This window comes from Panulirus ornatus, chromosome 42 (genome assembly GCF_036320965.1).
Source record: "Panulirus ornatus isolate Po-2019 chromosome 42, ASM3632096v1, whole genome shotgun sequence".
Lineage (NCBI taxonomy): Eukaryota > Metazoa > Arthropoda > Malacostraca > Decapoda > Palinuridae > Panulirus > Panulirus ornatus.
Genome location: NC_092265.1, coordinates 5,384,956 through 5,410,384, shown reverse-complemented (window position 1 = coordinate 5,410,384; position 25,429 = coordinate 5,384,956). Strand labels below are relative to the sequence as shown.

The window sequence follows — 25,429 nt, the reverse complement described above, 5'->3', positions numbered from 1 at the left end:
TTGCTAAATGCGAGGCAACGATAAGCTTTTATTCTACTTGGAGGTTGGTAGTTGGTTGGTTATGCAGTGGTTTGGATGGGAAGGATCCAGTGGTACTGCAAGGAACTGAGCACTGAGCGTATTAAGGCAAGGCTGATTTTTGCCTTGTGCAAATGCTGAATGACGAGTGCTCTGAGTGTCGTAGAAGGCGACTAAAGGGGGAGGGAGCGGGGGGCTGGAAATCCTCCCCTCTCAGTTGTTGTTTTTTTTTAATTTTTCCAAAAGAAGGAACAGAGAATTGGGCCAGGTGAGGGTATTCCCTCAAAGGCACAGTCCTCTGTTCTTAACGCATTAGCGAGGTAGCGTTAAGAACAGAGGACTGGGCCTTTGAGGGAATACCCTCACCTGGCCCAATTCTCTGTTCCTTCTTTTGGAAAAATAAAAATTAAAAAAAAACGGGGAGGATTTCCAGCCCCCCGCTCCCTCCCCCTTTAGTCGCCTTCTACGACACGCAGGGAATACGTGGGAAGTATTCTTAATCCCCTATCCCTAGGGATATATATATATATATATATATATATATATATATATATATATATATATATATATATATATATATATATATATATATATGTATATATATATATATATATATATATATATATATATATATATATATATATATATATATATATCCCTGGGGATAGGGGAGAAAGAATACTTTCCATGTATTCTTTGCTTGTCGTAAAAGGCGACTAAAAGGGAGGGAGCGGGGAGCTGGAAATCCTCCCCTCCAGTTTTTACTTTTCGAAAGAAGGAACAGAGAAGGGGGTCAACAGGCTGTCCTTTTCTTAACGCTACCTCACTAACGCGGGAAATAGCGAGTAGGTATGAATATATATATATATATATATATATATATATAAGATCCGGCCGAGTAGTATCGGCTATTTTATCGGAGTTCAATATATGATTTTATCCCGATTTTAATGTGCATTATATTACCATGCATATAGTTATGATCTTAATGTATTTGTGTGCGATTTAACCAGGTAAATATGATTCAATTTATTCTATTTTCATAGCAGTAGCAGTGAAATAACTGCTAATTTAATTAATATGATGCCGTCTGTTTTCGTTGATGACGTTTGATATCACAGGTACATGAATTTTCATAAAAACAAGAAGAAAAATCACATGGTTGTAGCATTACATGTACACTCGCCGGTATTGCGATGAGGGTCCGTCCATGTTTTTCAGTTTAGTGGTTTTCAATCTACAGTGTAGTTTCCCCCCTTGTAGAGAATTCAGCTGAGAATACAAGTAATTGTGATTACGGGATCATGTTGATTTTGATATTGCGGAGCTATTGCCTTCGTACCCGGCGCCTCCTGAATTTGTATTTTACTTCTGAACGCCACGACGCGTTAAGCTCCGGCCGAATAGCCTTTTCGTTATGTAACCAAATAATAAACCCCCACCCTTTTTTTTTATTTTTTTTCTCCACATGTTGTACACCTGGACAAATCTTTTAGGATTTACTTTGGAATTTCTGGCTACCTTGATTTTGTAATTTCTTTTTGACTCATATCATGGAACTAAGACTAGACTGGGTCTGATCATCATTTCGAGCTCAAGTCTATCTGATACTTGACCCATCCCGGTCCACTAGTTTTCTATTCATTCTATAAATGGACATCATTGTGATTTCTTCTTAGGGACTTCCATCAACATTATTGCCACTGCCCTACAGAACTCTGTAGTGCTATTGAAAGTACTTCATCGTTACTGTACTAAAGTTGTGAAGTTGTGCCTACATTCAGACTGTGATACGAGTAATTTGTCCCTGCTGAAATTGTGTTTAGTAAAGGTGTCCTCTTTACTCCTACTAGGAAGTGGAAGCTAGGATAAATTTGTACAATCGAACAAACTGACGTGGAAGCTAGGATAAATGAATACACTCGAACAAGCTAATGTGGAAGTTAGGATAAATGAGCACACTCGAACAAACTAATGCGGAGCTAGGATAAATGAGCACACTCGAACAAAATATGTTCACACCTGCAAGAGAGAACTCGGGAACATCGTTACGTTCCTTCAAGAATAACCAAACCATGTCATCAGCCTATATATGGTCTATGTAGAGGTCTCGGTTCTGCTGTGTGCAGGGTAGTAGGGAGGAATCGCCATTTATTCTCTGGTGGAGGCTGACAGTACATAAAGACATTAACACACTGAACATAAAGCTGAGGGTTGTGTGTCATCGAAGAACAGCCATGAATAATGGTGTGGCTGCCTTTTTTATCCCTTATCTCATCCAACGTCGCTTGGATCTGTCCATCCTAAACAGCATGTGAAGATGCTTAGAGTGAAGGCTGACTAAAAGCTGAGTTAGCCAAACTTTGCTGATCAGGCTGACTGGCAAGAGTGATGTAATGTATTTTAGCCACAAGCGAGAAGACGGATAACTAGCCGAGGAGGTATTATGGTCCAGGGAGTATTATAAGTGAAAACATCAGTAGCTAAGGTTGTGCTGCCCATATACTGAGGTAGAAGGGGGAAAGAAATAATCTGAAAACCAAAAAGAAATGGAGGAGGGAGGAGGTTGTTTCCAGATGGGCAGGAAAGTCCCAGTAGAAACAATATTGGTCATGACAAAGTACAGTAGTGGGTAACACATGCACATGCCGGAGCAACCGGTCCTTTAGTTACATCCTGGAGGGAAACGTTGTATTTGGGAGATCTTGGCTGGGTGGTTGACCTTCGTGCCCCTTTTACAGTGCAGCTCTTGGCAGGACGGACTTGGCCACCAGTTACTGGGCCATAATACCCTGACAAGTGGAGGTAAGGTAGCGAGTGGAGATCCATCATGGGTGAAACTCACTCCACGTATGTACCATCGGGTAATCACCCACACACACACACACACACACAATGAAATTTAGGAAAAAATAAAAAACATGAAAATACCGAATGTTATATTGAGAATTAGGCTTCATAGACACGATTAAAAAGCACAGGTGCTTTGCAGCGCATCCATATCGCTGTTCTTGTCACAATCATGAAAGTTCGAACGTTATTCATATGGAGTATGTTTTATACGATTACCTATTAACAATCAACTGCCCGAGGCATACGCTGACGAGTAAAATAGCTAATTGACGCAGACACATTCAAAGCAATGTAATTAAGAATGTATTCTAAAGACTTTCTAACTGAAATGTTGGAAGATCTGAAGAACTTTTACGTTTTAAGTTTAAAAAAACTAGAAACCTTTTGAACCATATGTTATGAAGTAATGCTACGAGTTGGTCACGTGCATCCCACGCACCTCCACAGTACACAAATCTGATACCCATTGTACCATCTGCTGATAAGTCTCTAAGGGGGGCGGGTTATCGTACTTCATATCTAGGTTATCCTGTTCGAGACTTTAGAACGTCACTGATAATAGACTAATAAATGTCATTCGTAAATTATTATTTTTTTTGTAGTTACGAACTTCAATGTGGCATGAATTATGATGTCTCTGTTATACTTATGACGCAGTTCCTGAAGATGGGGATACGGTAGGCTTTACCAAGATGAAATTCGTTCGTGAAGAGCAAGGAAGATGGACCGGGCTGGCCCAGCCAACATGTTATCAAAACCAAATAAGTCACATTTATGATCGTGTCTTGTCAGTCTACCTTGTATCAGAGGGACTGTAGACGAACTAAGCGGGAGGATGTGTTAGCCTACTTCGTATCAGATAGGCCTATAAGGTAACTGGTGATAACCTTGGAGTTTGGGTATGTCAATAGAATTATGATATACAGGAGAAATTTCGCCAGCAACAAGTCAGACAGCGAGCGACCGAGAAACCAACCACATCGCAGAAGGCTGCGTCGTCATGGGACCTAACCCAGGATTCTACTTGTCCTCCCCTTTAGGTTGGCACTAGTACCGCGTAGAGCTAGGTACACCGTATATGGCTCATTCTAGGTCTAGGTAATTATTCAGTTGACCATAGCAATCAGAGGAAATTACACCGAGGAAAAAGAAGAGGTATTCGGCTGTTAGTCGTACACTGAAAGACGGTGTTTAACCTTACCGTTATCAAGTAGCGAGCAGTTTCATGATCTACCTTGATTCCTTCACCGACCTGTGGCCCCCCGACTCCAATCGTGACTCCAGCTTGGACTCCCATAATACTTCCAGTTACTAGGCGACGGGAAGAAAGCCGTCCAACAGTATATTCTGTCACTGACGGAATTACCACTTGCCACTGTGCTTGGAAGCTAACGCATTCGTACATCAGTAGCCTCTCAAGATTATTATGTACATTTTCTCATTTACCAGTCCCTTTCTTGTACCTTTTCCTACCTTTGCCCACTTCGTCTCTGTTTATGTGCAGATCCTCTGCTCACTTTGTTTTGTTTTCATGCAGTTCTATAGAATAAACTATGGTTTCCTGTTGCTCCACCCATTTCATGACGTAAGCAGTAAAGTAGAATTTTCCAGTGAATCGTGTGCAAGTGGTCGACTGTATGTGAAGGCTCTGCCCCGAATGCAGGAAAAATACAGTAGGAGCAGGGTATTTAGATTTAGCTCATAACACATAACCCCGAGATTAGATTAAGCAATTGGATAGGGTTGTTGTGATTCATATCCCATACAGTGTGTTGTAACGTTAGATCGGGAGATAGATAGGTGATACTTTAGATTGATACGGTAGCATTCGCCTTTTGCATGGACTTTGTGCCTAGCTCACACGGAATTAGTGCCAATCTACAACTTTTATGGTAAGCCACCCTAAAAATGTATGGGCAAAAAAATTTATCTCATTCTCGCCTGTCTGTTTGGTGTACGTCCATGATTGAGCCTTTTCCCTTTCCTTTTTTTTTTTTTTTTCATTAGACGAGTTTCTTGTATGTCCGTATTGGAGAATAAAATGAAAAGTTGAGAGTGGAGCACCGCGTCTTGATTAGCTTCACCTTCCTTTTGACTGGACTGTGTCAACGCAACCGATGATAATGGCGAGGAATATGTATTTCCTTATTTGTATTTCATCACTGTATTTGGCTACACAAGAGTTCTAACTTTTGTGTAGATGGTGTGGGTGCGTCAGTTTGACTCGACTGGCTGAGGGGTGTATTGTGTCGTCTTTCCCCATAAACATTACACTGTAAAATATCCTTTTGTATATTTAAGGATAACCGAATATATAATGGCATCTTATTTCACTGATCGATCCGGTGTCCTTGACACAACCATATTCTGATATTTGATCCACAGTGAGCGGGTGCCCCATCTTGTTTATACCATTCTGGCGGGGAAGGTAACCCTCATTCCAAAGGCTTCTAAGAAAAGCTTCTACGTATGCTACTTCAAAGAAAGTTTTCTGCATTTACAGTGACCACAAAAGACGGCCCAACAATCATTATACCTCGTATTCCTCGGACTTCCCTGTACCTTGCCGGTATCCACCCACTTAGGATAGCTTTAGCATCCGTGCAAAGTCGTTTATTCACTTTTCCCGACTCGGAAGTTAACTTTATTTGGTGGTGGTGTGGGGGAGATGCTCGACAGACCGACATGTATCATACTTTTCCATTCCCTTTTCACTAAGAAAAACTCTGTTCAAACATTCGTCATTCATTTAAAAGCAATTATTTGAATGATTTTTTTTCTTATGTGCTCGTCCTTATTTACATCTAAGACAGGTAGGTCGATTTGCGTGGGCTGAGGCAGTGCAAACGTACCGAAGGAAAATGACCGTTTCTTTTTTTTTTTTTTCCACAAAATAAGGTGTATCCAGAGTTGATCCAGTCATTCTTGATTTAGGGAACAACTTCAGGACAGTAATGGTTTCACAGTCTGGACTGCTTTATTAAATTCATGAGGTACCTGAACTACATATGAAAAAAACATTTGCACCTTTAAGTTTTGGGAGGATGACAGGTTTTCATCCAACACATATCTGGATATAAACAAAGGAAATTGGTTATTCCATATGGTTTCACATACATGACCCACCCTGTAACAATTCAACACTGACTTAAACCTGACGCGGCTCATAAGAAAATGATGGGCCAACATTTTGAAGCAAGCCATTTATGTGCGCTCGGAATCAACGCTCGTTGACGTAGATTAACTTCAGAGTGACACTTAACTTAGGTCTTTAAATTCCACTGGTATTAGAGCTGGGGAAAAGTATGAAGGTTTAGGGCCTCAGGCTCCCATTGTTCTGGTCATCCTTCCTCTCTCTGCTTCCCAAAGCATTTTAAAATGCTAACTTGACCAGAGGAGAGTGGCTTCCCCCTCCGAAGTGCTGCGTAAGTCATTCATCAACTTTTTCGTAGATTTTTTTAACGGTAAAAGACACAGGCGAGACCTTTATATGTATACTCTTTCAACTTTCATATGAAATGGTCACCAATAAGATGTCAGTCATATAACTATTCTCTTCTCTTTTCCCAGGATTCATGTTACGAGGACCTTAATTACGTGTTGTTTGGTTTAACCCTGGATGTGTGGCGCCAGCACTCGCCTCGCTAGTGTGCGCTCCTCCGCCCGCAGTGGCAGAGACCTTCGTTCAGATCAAAATTTGCAACTTTCACCTTGTGCATAATAGTTTTTGTGTATTACCAGCATCCTTAGAACCTATAACTTATTTTAAGAGAATACAAAAATATTGTTTGATTTCTTTAAAAGAAGAATGCGTGTGAATGGATGTAATTAAAATAAGACACTTCCCCAGAGATTACTTAACGATAGTTAGAATTTGACAAGGAACTACTCACTGTGAAGAATATGTATATATAACCGCCGCCTGTGATTTGATTTGCATCCTGTTTTCCGATTCATTATGATTTGCTGCTGATCCATATAACAACGACTCCTAACCTTACAGAATCCTTATAATTCATTAAGCACAGCTGCATATAGAACCTGGTTCGGCGTCCCTCCCAGAGTCTTGGCACACGATGTAAGACGTCATAGTAAGTACACGTAAAGCTAGGGGCCACCTTGGGTCTCGGACGGGTTCGAGAGGCGGAGCCAAAGGCTGGGGATTTAGGAAGCCAGTTGTACCGCATGACTCCTGTTTTTTTTTTTTTCTTTATCTATTCTGCTTTTTTTTGGCGACATTAGCCTTTGAAACTGGTTATTGTCTTTTCACTACAAAGCCATGATTCACACATATATCGTAGTCAAGACTTGTGGAACTGGACTGGTATAGCAGATTTTTACAGTGGGATGACCGGAGAGTCAAGGTGCGTTCACAGTTGGGCAAAACATAGTTTTAACGTAAGGAAAAAAAGAAATGTAAGTATCCAACTCAAGTTAGGGCGGTTGACTCGAACTTAAACACAACTGCGACTCGGGCCAAGCTACCGGGGCCTTGGGATGGTGACGTAAGGTTATCAGCCGCCAGTAACCGTTCTTATCAGCAGCAGAGGAGCATTGAACCTTCTACTCATTCTCTGTCAGTGTTCATTATCTGGCTTCAATTATCATCCTGTTCGGGACATTGTTGCGGACCAAAGTCTCTTGAATTGTTCTTGTTAACCCGGTTGTTGTGTTGTAGCTACTTCTGTTTCTTGTTTAACGTGGTAGTAACCGACAGAAACAATATACAAGAAATATGTATTTTCTTTTTTCTTTTTGCAGAAGGTCCAATGAATCGTTATCATTAAGTCATAAGATATGAATTATTCACACCACACACACACACACACACACACACACACACACACAGTTTACATTGGAGTGCATAAGTTGGTCCGATTAGCCTCAAATAAAGAGGGAATAAAAAAAAATTGAGGTAATATCAAACTGAGGAGCAGCGGTCAAAACGATAGTTGTAGAACAAAGAGACGACAACAACATCACGGTGGACGCAGAAGGATGGTTGAAGAGAATTGTGATATCGAGAATTGATACGGCGGATATGAAGGACCGGAAGACCATAAGGAGGTAGAACGATTGTGTTTAGTGGGAAGGTTCAGAGGTTAGGAAAAGGTCATCAAGATTGGGAACTCGTGTTGGGTGTTTGATTATATTTGTTCCATATCGTTGAGGAGAGGAAAACGGGTCTCGACTCCTCCATGTGGTGTACATTGAAATCTCCTACACATGATTTTGGCATGTGATTATGAAGCAACATACGCAAATATTCTATAAAGCTAAGACATAACGCAAAAGCCTATATCTGGCTGTAGTCTTTAATGTCAGTCATGTTCTCGTAAAAGTAGATTCAGCTGGAAATCCTCCCCTCCCCTTGTTATATATATATATATATATATATATATATATATATATATATATATATATATATATATATATATACCAAAAGGGGAACACAGAAGGGGGCCAAGTGATGATATTCCCACTGACGCTCACCTCTTCTTAACGCTACCTCACTAACGCGGGAAGTTGCAAATATGTATGAAAAAATTATATACATATATATATATATATATATATATATATATATATATATATATATATATATATATATATGAAATTTAGCAACAAGCGTATTTTGAAGAACACTATTTGGAAAGGTACCGTCTACTTTACAGAAGATCGACTTCATTTATTGCTCGTGACGTAACAGCGAAATACCATAGGCTATTATAGAGTTTGAGAAAGGAAGTGACTACATCATTAGTTTCAAATTAGCGTTCTCCCTGGCAAAACTTTACTGATCCAAAGGTGAAAACTGAAAGAAAAAATTAGCTTCGTTAAGGAAGTGATGAGTGACAATATATCGATGACATGTCAGGCAACTCCAATTTGTGCAGTCTTTTTAGGCTGAACAATTCCTCCCTTTCAGATAGCACCACATAGCAGAAAGATACTGCGTAGAAAGAAATTGTGTCGTAAGCATTATATACATCAGACCTATATATGTCTTTCTGCAGATAAAGCATCCATCATCCAGCTTGAGACTTGTCTTGAGTTAGGGCGCTTAATTCTTCTTTACAGAAGCTTACTATATTTTCTCTGTTTCTATCCATATCTTAGAATTCTGGAGGTGAAAATCGTTCATATGTAAGAGAATTAAACAGCTCAGTGTGGCAATGGCTAGCTGACGTCAGAGCGATCAAATCGATAAAATCAATGCTCTCGTTTTACCCGTTTTGTCACATCAGAGCTAGTTATATGTCTTTTGAATAGCCCATTTTAAAGACGAGTTGAAAAGTAAAATATTTTTTACTCGAAGAATATAACGTTTCCCTTCAGCACAGGAGATTGTGAGAGTGAGTCTAACTGGACTTTATCCGCTGCGTTAAGTTGGAATTATGAAAATGTATGAATGTATATCGCGTCTATCCTAGGTTTGTCCTTTTTGTGTAATAAGGTACTGTATGTAGCTCCTAGCTTGCCAAGTTATCTGGCTTCTGATTTCATTCGCTTGGTATAAAATATTCTCAAGTTTTTCATCCCGTTATCTTTTCCCCACAATGAATCAACATAACTCTTATCTGCTCTTACGTAATCATACTAGTCAGGGGTACTTTACTGTGTATAGGTGGTTTTGTTGTATCACTGAGTGAAGAAAGCTGCGCATTTCACACTTGATCATGGTGATGTAATATTACGACAAGTAGGCCTGTTTTTTTTATAGATTTTATAGATGTGCTAAATTGAAGTAAGTGTATGTTAGGGGACATTTTGCTGCATAAGAAAACAATCTATTTATGACAAATATATTCAAATCTAGATCCAGCATATGTTACACACGCATGCGCATACATTTTTTTTTTCTTCCTCTCAGCCCTCTTTAGTTTCATGTAACAGAATAACTTATTGATTATCGATTTTAGCAATGGAATTAGACCAGAGCATAGGTTGCAGGTAGCCAATCAGAGGGAAGAAGATTAACCTACCTCCAGCCTGGCCAATGGAGAACCTTCCAAACTGACACGTGCTTAAGCAGCTGTTTCTTTTAGCAGATTTCAACTTTGGCGTATTGTGTTCTTATCATACTCTCCCAGAATTTTATCCCATATGCAAGTACATTTATATTCTCGAAGGTTTGGCAGCTTCGCAATTTCCTTTTTAAAGTATTTTGGAATTCTGTGGCGACTTAGTTCGGATATCGTGAAAATTAAATCCGTTCTCCTGAAATGGTAAACAAAGTAAGAAACACGAGTTTTCATCATGAGATAAATCAGCAGACCAAGAATGACATGAAGTAGAAAGGGCGACACTCTCAGGTAAGTGGTATCATCGAAGCTTCTGATAGTCCAGTAAGATGCAGTGTGTACTAGAAATATCTGGTTATACGCCAGTTGAAGACCCCCAGGCGGTAGTAGGTGTCCTTGACAGGTAAGGTTAGGTGGGTACATAACCCAAGTAGTCGCATACACATATTGGACATCTAACAAGGAAGGCCAGGGATTATCTAGCTCCAGGTATGAGCGAGTTAGTGACTTAAACTGTAATTTTATGTTAGCAAGATTTTTTTTTAGACTACGGTTATAAGACTCATTATGATTTGAGGAGGATTAGATGTGAAAGTCGGAGTATACAAGTATATTTATATTTTTACATACCTTACGTGTCTTTTTTTTTGAGAATCTTAGTATTTAGTGGTGTTATACAAATATGATTTATTGTAAATGCTAAGATGTCCTAAGAGGTAACTGTTATGTGTAATTACGTTGATTGTGACTGTATTACTGTCACATGTTAGGATCTCCAAGAAACAGGAGAATTGTTAGGGAAGTTTTTCATGTTTTAGAATCATACCTTTGCTCTTGGGAAAGAACAGGGTAGAACATTGTATTCCATCACATATAAATAGTGGATCTTGGTAAAAGACTAGTGTTGACCAACATACTTTTAGCTCAGAATATTGATCGATTTTATGTTAATGCTAGTGTTGTGACTAGAAAATATAACATTTGCTGAGCATGAATTGGAAACAATAATCGTATATCAGGGAAATGAGGGGTTGATTTGATTGAAGGTAGGTAACAAACTAGTAGACAATTGAAGGACCTCTGCAAATTTCACTAAACCTTTCCAGCAGTCAAGATTTTTTTCTACAATTATTTTAGCTGCTTGCTAGATTTTTCTAGGTTCTCTTTGTATTTTTCACATGCATTGCCTACTTTTACATTGATTAACCCCACCTCTTCCCTGATATGCATGACTATTTCTATCACCTTATTTAAATTTTGTCAGGTAAAGCAAGTATTACTGTATTTTTTTAACAGTACCTCGGCATTGCAGAACAAAATCACTCGTGATTTAAAACTGTCAGTGATGTTGAGCTGAATTGGTAAATTTTCCTTCATGTTCAATGCTCATAGTTGTGCTCTCCAACTGTTATTACATTTTTTATACTTTACACAAGCATAGTAAAACAAAATCACTCGATATCCAAAGCTGATAGTGAAGCTGAGCTAAACTGGATTTTATCCATCCATAGAAATAAATCTTGTTAAGTTCATGTAGCTGTGACCTATACTGCTGTGTGTGTGTGTGTGTATGTATGTGTGTATGTGTATGGGTGTGTGTGTAGAATCACCAGCCATCCTCAAGAAACAGAGGATTGCAGGAGGAAGTTTGTATGTCTTTTTCACTCTATGAGAGATCAGCGGTCATCCCTGCTGGAATTCTTTTCTGACTTCCCTGGGACAAGTTCTGCTTTGTTGGTCGGCATGCCTCATGTCATACTGAACATATAGCAGAGGTTATCTTGGATTGGATGGATTCCTTCGTCATATATTCTACCAAATCTTTTTCCTCCCCTAGTCTTCGTTTGATTGCTCCTTCTCTGATGCCTGTTGCATCAGGGACAGTTTGCATAAGGCCATGAAATTCTTCCCTTCACTTGAATCCCATTCCACTTTCATATCTGTTCAGAATCACAGCAGAGCTTTTCTCTGAAATGTCAAGCACACCATAAATAGATAAGATGCTGATTAATTATGTAGCTGACAAATCTTACTGGTGCTTAACCAAAAGCATCTCCAATAACTTATTTAATTCAACTCCAATTGATAAAGCTGCCATTTTTGGCACCATGTTTTATCCTAATTTAACTGGATAATTATGCATCTAATTCTGTGCCGTTATCTTCTTCCACTGCATCTATACTATCTTCTATATTTTCCTTGTGTGAGTTTTTTTTAGTGCTTTTGTAGCTCCAAGTATACAAAGCATGTGGCACAGATTGCTTACCATCTTTCATTGTGTTTCTGAGCTAGCTCCAGTCCTTGTTTGTGTGTTTCACTTCTGTAAATAATCCAGACTTTTCTCCTCTGGAAGCATACTTTGTCGCATCCCATCCTGTCTAACTCTTCTAACAGTAAATGAAATAAAAAAGATTGCCCTGTAGCTCAAATACTTAGAATCCTATTAGCTTCTTTCCAGTCCTCAATATGAATTTCTTAGTCTTAGATTTACTAGTGAACTTTCCTATGTGACTTGCTTCTGGTCCCTTTCAATGGACTGAACCAGGGCATGTGAAACTTCTGGGGTAAATCATGGAAAGGTCTGTGGGACTTGGATGTGGATAGTGAGCAGTGGTTTCAGTGCATTACACATGACAGATAGAGACTGAGTGTGAATGATTTGTAGCCTTTTTTGTCTGTTTTCCTGATGACCATTCTAATGTCCATTCCTAGGTTATGAAAACCATTGGTTACTCATGGATCTGTAGTTCAGCATTTATATGCCAGGAGAAATACTTCTATAACCAATTTGGCTCTTCCTAAGCAAGTTTGATGTGAATGCAGCTGGAGCATGGTGGTGGGTGCCAAAGACTCAAAGAATCCCCAGAAAATGTTCACAGCCACACACCGTATTGTCATTAGTGGGTCACAGAGGCCTTTAGGTAGCTCCCATGACATCTTTTGTTTGGGTTACCATCTATGGCTTGCTGAAAGAATCCACAATGCAAATAGAATTTGACTTGTAGTGGGAAGCTATATGTGTAGATTAATGTTCTCAACACCCTGCTCTGTAACAGTAGATTGATGTCCATAGAAGTGAAAGGGTTAGACACCCCTTATCAAAGATGTGCCTTTCAGAGAGAATTTTAGGAAAATCAAGTGGTGCAGATGAGGGAGAAATTCTGCTTTTTGCTCTTGTAGAAAGTAGAGTTGCCAGAAAATTAAATCATAGTGTAAGTGTTTTGAAACTCCGGGAAGAATAAGTTGTTATACAAATATAGATGATGTATAATATATGATGTAAAGTCAAAACACAAAATTTTCTAGTCTTATTCTGAAAGTGATCGTATTAGGGGAGTGGTTAAATGCAAAACATTCCATGGGCTTAGAACTTTGACTTGACATTTTTAGATATAAGTGATTTTGCCAGAATCACATTGATGGTGTGTATATGTTTATGAAGAAAGCCAAGGATTTCCACATTCAGATGAAGGCTGGAACTGAACTTGACAGTTCTTTTAGGGGGTTTTAGATGCCATCCGTGTTTTACAGCTCACATATGACTGACAGTGAAGTAAAATGCTGGTAGCCAGTATGATTGTTTGACCATCTTGAACGTCATTACCCTCCCTCCTTCTTTTTGTGTTTGTGCCTTCATGCCAAGAAATTTGTTTTTGGATGTTCATGAGATGGCTGATGGCTTACTAGTATATCTTACTGTAAAATTTTTCAGTAGTGTTCTTGGTTTTATGTGATTTAAGCAATTTGTGCTTGCATAATATTCTCTAAACGTTTTTACATATTGCATTATTCCCATTTTTCATCATTTTACTTCCCTGCCATCTTCTTTTGGATTACTTGATATCCGTGAATAAAAGATTCCATGTATTATTAGAAACATAATCATGAAAGATTTGGTGAAAAAGAAAAAATAGCTAATTTAGTTAAAGAAAATTTTGATCATTATTTGTTATTGGGCATATGTTTTTGATAAATGGTTTTCTTTTCTTTGCAGAATTAGATATATAAAGAGAAGATTAGGTAAATTAATGGTACAATGACTGACAATCGTATCTACCGTACTCGCACTCTTGGTATCCCAGCCCAGGGTTTGAAGGACCAGTATGCAGATGGCACCATAGCTAAACTCTGGGAGTTATATATTGGTGACAAGAACAAGAGAACTCAGATTTACCGCAGCTTTATTGTTAATCTCTTGAGGGAAAAGAAGTGTCATAATATCCTGGATGTTGCATGTGGTACTGGGTAAGAATTTAGGTCTCTGTTGCACCTGCTTCAGCTTAGGTGTGACATATGGGTCCAGTTTTTGTACATCATTCTGGTTGTCTTGAGCATCCACACTTGGATAGCACTCTTTTAATGTATTTCTGTCATTAGTAGTATCCACACTTTATGCCTTAGTATTCAGTTATTTACTTTTAAAAGTTAGTGTAACACCATATTCCTTAGAACTCCTGTTTCATCTTTTGGTTTTTATCCCAAAGTAATGTTAATTTTGAATTATTGTTGTTGATACATCATTATATTTGCTCACATTTGATGTCATTTCTTTGCCTAGTATTGAATGACTTTGTTTTTTTTTTATTATTTTAAGACCATATTGATTTAAAATGCCATTGATTTTTTTATGATTTATGTAGAGAAAGAGAAATGTCTTCAGAAACTGTCATAATAAGAATTTTGTTTTTGGCCATGAAAATTTTCTGCTCTCTTGGATTCAGTGAAAACAGGAAAGGTTTCATGAAATTCAGAGATTTAACCCAGACTTATTCATACTGGAAGATTGACTTTCTACAGCACTCTGACTGATTTTGATCTCATTTAGGAGAATTTTCCCCTGTACCATTCTTTGATATAGTTCCATTCTTATAAATTAACAACTTTATATACTGCTTTATGGAGCCCCATAAGTGTAAAACTCCCTCTCTGTAAAATGCAGTTAGGTAATTACACAGTATTAAAACACAGACACACATGGTGTGCTTGTGTAATGGCACTGTGTAACAGTGCCAACATGCAGGCACTTGGTCCCTGGAATGTATTGCCTTGTTTAGATATTGTATTTTGTTTTCATTAAGTGTAACCCATGAGATTAATGTCATTATGATTTAATTTCATATGATTTCTCTTTGATAGTGTGGATAGTATCATGCTATTGGAGGAAGGTTTCCAAATGACAAGTGTTGATCTTTCGGACAAAATGCTTAAGTATGCTCTCAAGACCCGATGGAGAAGACGTAAGGAATCAGCTTTTGATAACTGGGGTGAGTCTTGCTAATTTTCAAGATTAAGCTGTAGTATTGTAGTTTTTGGTCAGTTTTCTTACGTGTTGCAATTTGTAATGAGGGACAATCAGGTGATTTTACGAATATTCCAGATGATAGGGAAAAACATTTGTGAGAGAAGCATTTTTTGGAAATACTCAGATAATTGGGGGTGGTGGAATGTGAGAAAGGATGATGACTGCTTCTTGATATTTTGTGATGAGCTGAATAATTTTGAAGTGCAAGAAAATGTTTGAGTATAAAGAAGATGATTTGAATATTGAGAAACTAATGATAATGTGAACAGTATAATATCATAGAATGAATTGAAATGTATAATGTGAAGGTTAGCTTGCTGCTGAGAGGTATTGATACACATCAGAAAATGACTCCATTAGTGATACAAAGTGCAAGGTTAGTAATTCTCTCGCTGTCAAGAGTAATGTAAATGGAGGAAAAGTGAAAACAGGAAGTGTGCACATGATGAATGGGAACATATGTGCAAAGAAACTGAAGGTTGATTATGTGGTAGGTAGTTCTGCATAGTGAAGTGGAACTTGTCAGTTTAGTATAAAGTGAGTGACATTTAAATTCTTTGGAAAAAAGTATTAGAATGCTGAGACTGAGAGGAAAGACACCAAGCCTTTTTATGTTAAGAAGGCTGATTAGGGGGAAAGTCTCCTTAGATATGCCTTTTAAGGCTAAAAATGGAATGATGTCGTGTAGAGAAGGTAAAAATGAGAGCATTAATGGAGTAAATGATGAGCTGGTCTTCATTTGAAAAAAAGAAAGGCAGAAGATGAATGATTAAAGTATGTAGTTTGATGAGAGGTATATTGCTGAAAGGGATATGAGTATTGAAATTTTGGTTATCATGTGGGTGCACTCAATAATTGCTTTGATTTTTTTCCAAACTTTATAAAGTTAAAGCTTTACCTGTTCCTTAGTATTGATGGCAGATTTCTGTAAATTCTGTCATAGCCTGATACGGTAGGGTGATTTAAGAAAAGCATTGGTTTTGATAACAGAAATACCTCAGTAGATTGGAGATATTTGAAGTTAATCTGTATTCAGTTTCTTATCTATTCTGTCTAATGCCTTTTCCCACTGGGAACTCCTATCAAAGGGTGGCCATGGCAAAAAAGTCTTCTCTTATCTCTGTCCATACATACCTTCCTCGCATACACAGGTCCAAGAATTCTTCCACTATTTCTCTCCCTTCAGTATTCCTCCTTCCCTTTTTGCCCATGTCTCAGGTGGTCTTCCACTCACATCAACCCCTTTAATTGTGTTATCGTACACTCTCCTTGTAAACTCCCAGTCTTGCATCCTTTCTACTTGCCCAAACCACCGCAAAGTATTACATTTCACCCATTCTGCCACTCCACAGTTCACTCCCTTTGCATACCGTGCCTACCACATCTCTCATATACCCTTTCATTTCTTTCTTCTTTCCATCTTGTCACACCACATGCTCTTCTCAAATAGCTCATTTCCACAGTAATGAAAATTATTTTTAGGTATCTTTCTGAATGTTGGAATCCATATATCATGAGCATCTACTGTCTTCTGTGATTTTGATTTGAATTATATGTAACCAGGTTAGCTGTAGCTGAAATATCATGAGTGATAGATAAGCAAAATTAAAAAAATTCAGGGAGTGGTAAGCAGGCCAATTTTTAAAGGACATATTTGTTAGAAACGGAAATTTATAAGATATTTTCAGTATTTGGTAATGAAATTAACATACTGTTTTCAGTGATAGAGGAGGCTAACTGGTTAACACTCACAGAAGACATAGAGGGTATGGACTCTTTTGATGCTGTTGTCTGCCTTGGAAATTCCTTTGCGCATCTTCCTGATATATCTGGAGACCAGTCTGAACATAAGTAAGTATCTGATGTAGTCATGTTTTTTTTTAGAACTGGGTGATTTTGGTGTCCCTTCACTCAAATTTCATACTGAGTATCATTGTATATAAGTACCTCAAGATATTTTTCTTCTACCTCTGAGAGAGAACACTGGTGCAGTGGAAGTTTAAAACACCATTTCAGATGAACCAGTGAGATATATATTGGGTAAACAAATTTATTAGACAGGGTCTTCCCCGACCCATTTGGTCCAATTTACTGAGGGTTTGCTGTAATCAGATTTTAGGATGACTTTTATCCCTGTCTAATTGTTTGTCTTGATATTGCAGGTTAGCATTAAAGAACTTTTCCCGCATGGTGAAGCCTGGAGGAATACTACTAATTGATCACCGAAACTATGATTACATTGTTGATAAAGGGGTAGCTCCTTCTCGCAACATCTACTATAATGTTAGTATTGCAAAAGTTAATGAAAACTTCTTGTCTCTTTCACTTCACATTATATTTTTTTGAAAAAATAAGCATATTCATAAACTTTAAACATGCAGCTATTAATGACAGCCTTCATTTAAAACATTTGCCCTGATATCTTAATCTTAGCTTGACAAAAAGAAATTATTTATTTGCTCTGTTCCATGAATATGAATTTTGCTTTTGACATCTAAGTTCAGGAGTGCTTGACTCATATTCCAGTGTGGTTTACTTGGATGCCCGCGTGCTTGTAGTCCTTACAAATTTTCTAAAGTATTTGGGTGTATGTGACAGATGCTGTAGTTAGGCTGAGTAGAAAATCTACCTATTGCCAAGACATAAATGATAAGTTGTCAAGAGGACATGGGAGTAAGCTGAGAAAGAATCAGTTTGAGAAAGATATTTAAAATTTTTTTTACTGAACAGAGATATGTTTGAGTAGAACAGGCTAAAAGAGGAAATTGTGAATGCAGGTTGCACATAAAGGTAGAAGTGAATGTTGAAGGATGTTTATGTCTGATCTCACTTGTAGAAGGATACATACATATTCATAGACAAACATTTAACCTCAAATGAGGCAAAGTACATTTTCTTCAATGAGATTGTGAGTAAATGGAATGAATTACCAATTAGAGTTGTTGAAAACTATACCAAAGATACATCTAAGAGCAAACATGATAGATATTTCGCTTCAAAACCATGGATGACATTTTGTGCCTCCTTTGTGACATGAAAAGTTTACTGTATTTTTCTCTTGTAAGTATCTTTTATGTGTTTTTACTTTTACATGACAGCTAGAGACTGAGTGTGAATGAACGTGGCCTTTGTTGTCTTTTCCTAGCGCTACCTCGAGCACATGAAGGGGGAGGGGGTTGTTATTTCATGTGTGGCGGGGTGGCGATGGGAATGAATAAAGGCAGACAGTATGAATTATGTACATGTGTATATATGTATATGTCTTCTTTTCTTTCTTTTAAACTATTCGCCATTTCCCGCATTAGCGAGGTAGCGTTAGGAACAGAGGACTGGGCCTTTTTTGGAATATCCTCACCTGGCCCCCTCTGTTCCTTCTTTTGGAAAATTAAAAAAAAAACGAGAGGGGAGGATTTCCAGCCCCCCGCTCCCTTCCCTTTTAGTCGCCTTCTACGACACGCAGGGAATACGTGGGAAGTATTCTTAATCCCCTATCCCCAGGGATAATGTATATGTCTGTGTGTGTATATATATGTATACGTTGAGATTTATATACCAAAGGTCAGTATAGTAGTTTACTTACAGACAGTGGTATTTATTTTTTCCTTTTTAGAACAAACCTTCAATGCCGATATTAAGAACATAAAGTACTTAAAATCTGAGAACGAAAAATATCTGTTCAACAACATACATGGATACTATTTGTCTTTTTTGTAATACTGGTTCTCTTACAGAGTGACCATGTTCAAGACATCAAAACATCTGTGTTGTATGTCAATGGAAAACCTTCATTAGTGACACTGGATTATGAAATGACTGTTGCGGATGCAGCACGTGATGAAACAGACTCTGAAATCTCCAAGAAAGGAAGAATAGAAGGCCCAACAAGAACGTAGGATTATTTTTGTTGCTATTTTGGGGGAGTTTTTACCATTTTTAAAAACATTTTAAAGATTTTAGCATAACACAGGAAGGGAATAAAAGAACAGCTGATTATGGGAAAGAATAAAGCAGAACAGGAGTGCATCTATACTGAATCAAATTGGTTTAAGTATTTTTGATTCTATTGTTGAGTATTACATCATTGTTCTTTCTTATATACAGCAAAATCTTTTGTTCTCTACACCATTCATCTGCTGTTGTTCCTCTGCTCAAGTATCCATCACTCAGTTTTAACTAATACTAATGTGTGCTTGTTCTTCTCGATGAATCCCCAAATTTACAGTAAACTTTTTTCAGATATGATTTTCTATTTTTCTGTGATAAGAGTTATGTATCATCTACTGATAATTCATCTGCTCCATGGACAGTCAAAGTAGCTTTGCATATATTTTTATACTGCTATCATTTCCAGTTTCTTTGCTTAGTCTGTTCCAGTCACCCGCAACTTTTTTGCTTAAACAGGATTTCCTCACAACCTTTTCAACAATCTTCTTGCCTAGCTTTTTGTTATGACCTTGATTACTGTTTCATTGCATCTCACTGTTGATGTCACCCAGCATGGGGCTGGAAACCTTCCCCTTCTTGTATTTCAATTTCAATGGAAGTGAAAGTGAGTCACAGGATAGGTGCTGAAGAATGTGTTGAAAGAGAGATTGTTATCTGGAAGGCCAAAAAAGGGTATGATTGAAGTAGTCCCACAAGATTATATGGATGAGAGCTATGGGATATAGATAAGGCTGTGCGGAGAATGGTAGTTGTGTTGGAAATGAAATGTGTGAAGACAGTATGTGGTATGAGGTACTTTGATCAAGTAGTAACAAAAAGAGTGTGGTTGAAAGAGTTAAAGATGGTATGCTGAAATGATTTGAACGTATGGAGAGAATGACTGAGGAAAGATTGATGTATGTCTTAGAAGTGGAGGGAACACAGGGAACAGGAAAACCAAATTGGCGATAGAAGTATGGAGTGGAAAAGATTTTTAGCTCTTGGGGCCTGAACGTGCTGGAGGGTGAAAGGCGTACCCAGAATAGAGTGAATTGGAATGATTTGGTATACTAGGATCGACTTGCTGTCAGTGGACTGAATTGGGGCATGTGAAGTGTCGGGGTAAACCTTGGAAAGGTCTATAGGGTCTGGTTGTGGATAGGGAGCTGTGGTTTTGGTGCATTACACAAGGGGGAAACAAAAGAGGAAACCAAGGATAGAGTAAATAATGCTTTGAAGGCTAAGGGCCTGAACTTGAAGGAGTTGATGGGGCATGCAAGGAATAGAGTGAATTGAAACAATGTGGTTTTCAGGGGACAAAGCTTTGTCAGTGACGTGAATCAGGGCATATGAAGTGGTTGGAATAAAAACCTTGGAACAGGCAGTGAGGGCATGATTGTGGATAGGGGCACTGGATTTGGAGCATTATACAAGATGTAAGTGATTGAAACCAATTCTTTGTCAGTTCCTGGATTTAGGTCACCAACATGGGAAATGGGGAAAAAGCATGAAAGAAAAGATATCACATGTTCACATATGCAAGAGTAAGGTTGAGGATTTTTAATTTATGATAAGTACTTCTCTTTATATTCTTTACCAAATTCTTACTTTTTGCAGTATTCCTCTTATGAAATGTATATTTGATTGTGAATTGCACTCATGTCATAGTTTTCAAGCATTCCCATTGCTAATATTTATGTACCAGTGCCTTGTACTGTTCTTTCAGATGCTGATACTTACATGATCATTTCACCATCATTACAAGACATGTTTGCTAATGACTTACTAGTTCCATTCAAAATGATGGCTGTTGTTAGTTTGGTTGGTCTATATACAGTACATCTATGCATTTTTTTTTCTTTTCAGTAACTTCCGTTTGTCATATTATCCTCATCTAGTCGCCAAATTTGGGGAGCTACTAATGGAAGCTTTTGGTGAGAAAGCAAAGCATTGCGTGTATGGAGATTTCAAATCTACTGGAGAGGTGAAAGATCCTGCATTTTACATTCATGTGGTTGAAAAGCCAGCTTAGTGATACTGTGCTTCATGTGTTAATACCCAGTCCATTTCTGAAGATGGTTGTGATAGTTGTTTTTAAGGTTCAACAGGGCAATCATTCCTGTGTGTGCTGGAGGAATAGGAGACAAGAACAGAGCAGCTAGAGGTGACCTTAAGATTTAATTACAGTCTTCATACTTCCAGTATGAGTGATTCCACAGAATTGTATTGAACCCTTTGGGTGCATCATAGGAGTTTCAAGATCATTCTCACAAAGTGCAATTTTACTATCAAAAATGAAAGTGCAATTTAGAACTTTTTTATCATATCAGTATAAAATGGCATGAGATTTCCATATCTGGTATTTGAATTTCTTGTTTTACATATTAAGTTGTGAAGAAAATAGATTTTTATCATGAAAATGCTCAAAAAAATTTTTTCTTAAAAAAAGAATTGATGATACCACATTTTGCAACATATAAGACACACCTTTTCTAAAGTATGTGTTCCAGAAGTTACCCTGCATCTAAAACAGTGAAGGTCAGGTTTAGAATAAACATAGTGCTAATATTATCCTGAATTTCTAGTGCCATCATATGACATACAGGATTTTACAACCTTAGTAGTTAATAAACCAATAACTTGTAAATTATCTTGAATTATTTATTTTATACAGTGTTGTTATCACTAGATTGTTGATGGAACACAACCCATGCAGTGTTCCCGATGCTACAGAAGATGCTCTAGTAAATGAGCAGTGATAAGTTATCCATTCAAAGCAATCATCATGAGGGTGAATAGGAGAGAGATAAGTTTTCTCAGTTTGGAGATGAACAAAAGCAGATGGAATTTTCGTTTTTATTGTTATTTATATTAATATTTGGTGTGCAAGACTGAATATTCATTGGATAAAAAAAGTCTTGATCAGAAATGTACATGCAGTATCTTTATAAAGTCAAAAAGCGATTTTTGTTTTTTGGTAACATTCACTGAGGATGTTGCTGTAGCAACAATCTCTGAACTTTTGCACCTGAGGTATTGGTATTAAGAGATAGCAGCACATGCCAGACAATGAGCCAATTTTTTTTTAAAGTATTCGTCTGTAGCTTTCAAAATGTTTAGGGGAAAAGTACAGTATCCATTCACAACTGGACCATCTTCAGCCCTGCCAGCCCATCTAAAGCTCAGGGCTTTGATACTATGAGACCTGTTAATATCCTAGATGAACTCAGTGAGCTAGTAAGTGAAGAAGAAACAGAGAAAAATGAAACATGAAAATGACAGCTCTGAAATTAACATTTCAGATGCCTTACATAGATGTCAAAAACAGATATCAGATCAGCTGATGGTGGCTGTCCATGCAGCAATGAAAAATGGTATATACACATATGTATGTAATAAAGAAAAATGTTGCACTCGGACTAAAACTTAGGTGAAAGAAATGAAATAAGAGAACAAGTAGCTTATCATCACAGCTCTTTATGGAGATGCTAGAAGATGGAAACTATACAGTATTTACAAAATGATTATAACATTTTTTCTGGCAGATATTTATTTTTTGCTTTGGAGTCACTCATTCTAAATAATACAAAAATACTAGACAGACAGCTAGGGCTCATGGAAGTGAAAAAAGGTAATATTGTCAAATAACTCTCTTGGAAAGATCTCTGCATATGCATCAGTCAAATATGTTTCAAAAGTAATGTGTATGACATGAAACGAATATTCAAAGAAATTGATTTGTGTTAATGCAAGCACCAAGGTATTAGTGTAATAAGATTATATAGAAAGGGAAGACTCAGAAGTTACACTCATGCATGTGGCATTGATTATGGGAATTTCGTCTCATACATAGATTTTGACCCTTCCACAAGAAGGTCAGGGAAGCTACTGAAATATTTTTTCTCAAGGATAAGTACTCGGCCAATTTCCAGAGTAAAATTATGCAATAGTTAGCCATTAGATTTTTTGAAATCCCTTCACACATAGGGATATCATTTCTACAGCAAGTAACAGTGAATAGATTAAGAATGAAGAAATGCTTTGGTTCATATTTTAGGAATTGTGTTTTGTATGAATAATAGTACAATGCTTATTTTTATTTGAAATTTAATTCATTTATATAGAAATGATGTTTTACTTTCCATATATAATAACTAAAGAAACAACCTTAGATATGGTCAAATATTATTTTCAAAAATATTCTCTACCAATTTATGGGTGTATTTGATACACCTGAGCATCTTATATGTCGCAGAGTACAGTAATTACCCAGCTCTGTTATTTAGGGGCCAAAACTAATTAAGGAGAATTGTTATATCATAATAAATCATCCCTGGCAATGTATTAAGAATATTAGCAACCTTTATTAATTCCAATATAAGTTGAAATTCATCAAAAAAATGTGGATTAGGTTAGGCTAAGATAGGGAAGCTTAGATTAGATTTACTGTGATGTATTGATCAGTAAAAAAAAGACAGTTTTAGTCAGTTTGAATATTTTTACTTGTGTGTACAAACTGTTAACTATATGTAATATAGAAATACTCTTATATAATATAACTATCTTCACCTTTACCTGTTTCATTGTCTGCAAAACGTAAAGCTGAAAGGAACAGGTGATGTGTATCCTATGTAAATACTGTCCCAAAACTCGAGAAGGTCAGCCAATATAAAAGAGAGGAAAAAAGATGCCGAGGTAGATTTGAGCACCAAGCCCATTTATGTGTAAATTGCTGCATATACTTCTAAATCTTAAGTTTTAGACCCTCAGTTCTTTATTGCTATCCACACCTTTTAGTCATTTCGTGCTGTGGTCAAGGTGTTATGTAAAGAATGGGAGAAAAATTATAGACCAGCTGACGGGATAACTTAAAGGAACTCCTGTGAACTGAAACTAAATAGCAGAAAATATCAGGCATCTAGTGAGTGGGATGGAAAGTTGTGTTGCTGACCTTAATGAATTCTCTGGCCACCCAGTCGAGTGCATAAATTCGAATCCTGGTTGCAGCAGTCAGTCCACAGTCAACTCAGATGCTCATCCTTCCTTAGGGTTTGGTTGATATACTGGGGACCTGGCTTATGGATTGAGTGGTAAGGGTGGTAAATGCAAAAGTTTTGGAGAGGGGCCAGAGTGCTGTCTGTTGGGGATGATAGGTCCAGGGAAGTAAGTCAGCTATTGTTTGCCGATGAAACAGCACTGGTGGTTGATTTGACTGAGAAACTGTAGAAGTTGGTGACTGAATTTGGAGAAGTGTGTGAAAGGGGAAAGTTGAGAGTAATTGTGAATAAGTGAATGGTTATTAGGTTCAGCAGGATTGAGGAACAAGTTACTTGGGATGTAAGTCTAAATGGAGAAAAATTGGAGGAAGTGAAGTGTTTTAGATATCTGGGAGTGGACTTTGCAGCTAATGGAAAAATGGAAGCAGAAGTGAGTCATAGGGTTGGGGAGAGGGGGTGAAGGTTCTGGGAGTGATGAGGAATGTGTGGAAAGTGAAAACATTATTCGTAGAGCAAAAATGGGTATGTTTGAAGGAATAGTAATTCCAACAATATTATATAGTTGCGAGATATGAGCTACAGATAGGGTTGTATGGAGAAGGGTGGATGTGTTGGATATGAAATGTTTGAGGGAAATATTTCGTGTGAGGTGTTTTGATTGAGTAGGTAATGAAAGGGTAAGAAAGATGTGTGGTAATAGAAAGAATGTGGTTGAGAGAGCAGAAGAGGGTATGTTGAAATGGTTTGGACATATGGAGAGATTAAGTGAGGATATATTGACCGAAGGGATATATGTGTCAGAGGTGGAGGGAACAAGAAGTGGGAGACCAAACTGGAGGTGGAAGGATGGAGTGAAAAAGATTTAGAGTGATTGGGGCTTGAACATACAGGAGGATGAGAGGTGGGCAAGGAATAGAGTGAAATGGAAGAATGTGGTGTATCAGGGTCGATGTGCTGTCAATGGACTGAACAGGGCATGTGAAACGTGTGGGGTAAACCATGGAAAGGTCTGTGGGGCCTGGATGTGGATAGGGAGCTGTGGTTTTGGTGCATTACACATGATAACTAGAGACTGAGTGCGAATGAATGTGGCTTTTTGTCTGTTTTCTTGGTGCTACCTTGCTAATGCAGGGGGTGGTGATGCTGTTTCCTGGGGGTTGGAGTGGCACTAAGAATAGATGAAGGCAAGCAAGTATGAATATGTACATGTGTATATATGTATATGTGTGTGTATGTGTATCCATATGTACATGTATATGTTGATATGTATATGTATGTGCATGTATGTATATATGTGTGTATATGAGTGG

General features: G+C 37.7%; 1 protein-coding gene across 4 annotated transcripts; it reads left to right on the top strand.

Annotated features, from left to right (window-relative positions):
* Nucleotides 1-3,788: 3,788 nt before the first annotated feature.
* On the top strand, nucleotides 3,789-23,693 carry Gnmt (Glycine N-methyltransferase). Of its 4 annotated transcripts, none has more exons than XM_071686427.1 (7): nucleotides 3,789-3,911; nucleotides 13,979-14,141; nucleotides 15,033-15,160; nucleotides 16,920-17,049; nucleotides 17,361-17,481; nucleotides 18,930-19,087; nucleotides 20,989-23,693. In XM_071686427.1, the coding sequence occupies exons 1-7, from the start codon at nucleotides 3,872-3,874 to the stop codon at nucleotides 21,152-21,154; spliced, it is 906 nt and encodes a 301-aa protein (XP_071542528.1). In that variant the 5' UTR covers nucleotides 3,789-3,871; the 3' UTR covers nucleotides 21,155-23,693. The 4 variants fall into 4 exon arrangements, with proteins under 4 accessions (XP_071542528.1, XP_071542526.1, XP_071542527.1 ...); XM_071686425.1 differs by lacking the exon at nucleotides 3,789-3,911 and adding an exon at nucleotides 3,929-4,763 and having other exon boundaries at nucleotides 13,891-14,141; XM_071686426.1 differs by lacking the exon at nucleotides 3,789-3,911 and adding an exon at nucleotides 10,044-10,187 and having other exon boundaries at nucleotides 13,891-14,141.
* The last annotated feature ends 1,736 nt before the right edge of the window (nucleotides 23,694-25,429 follow it).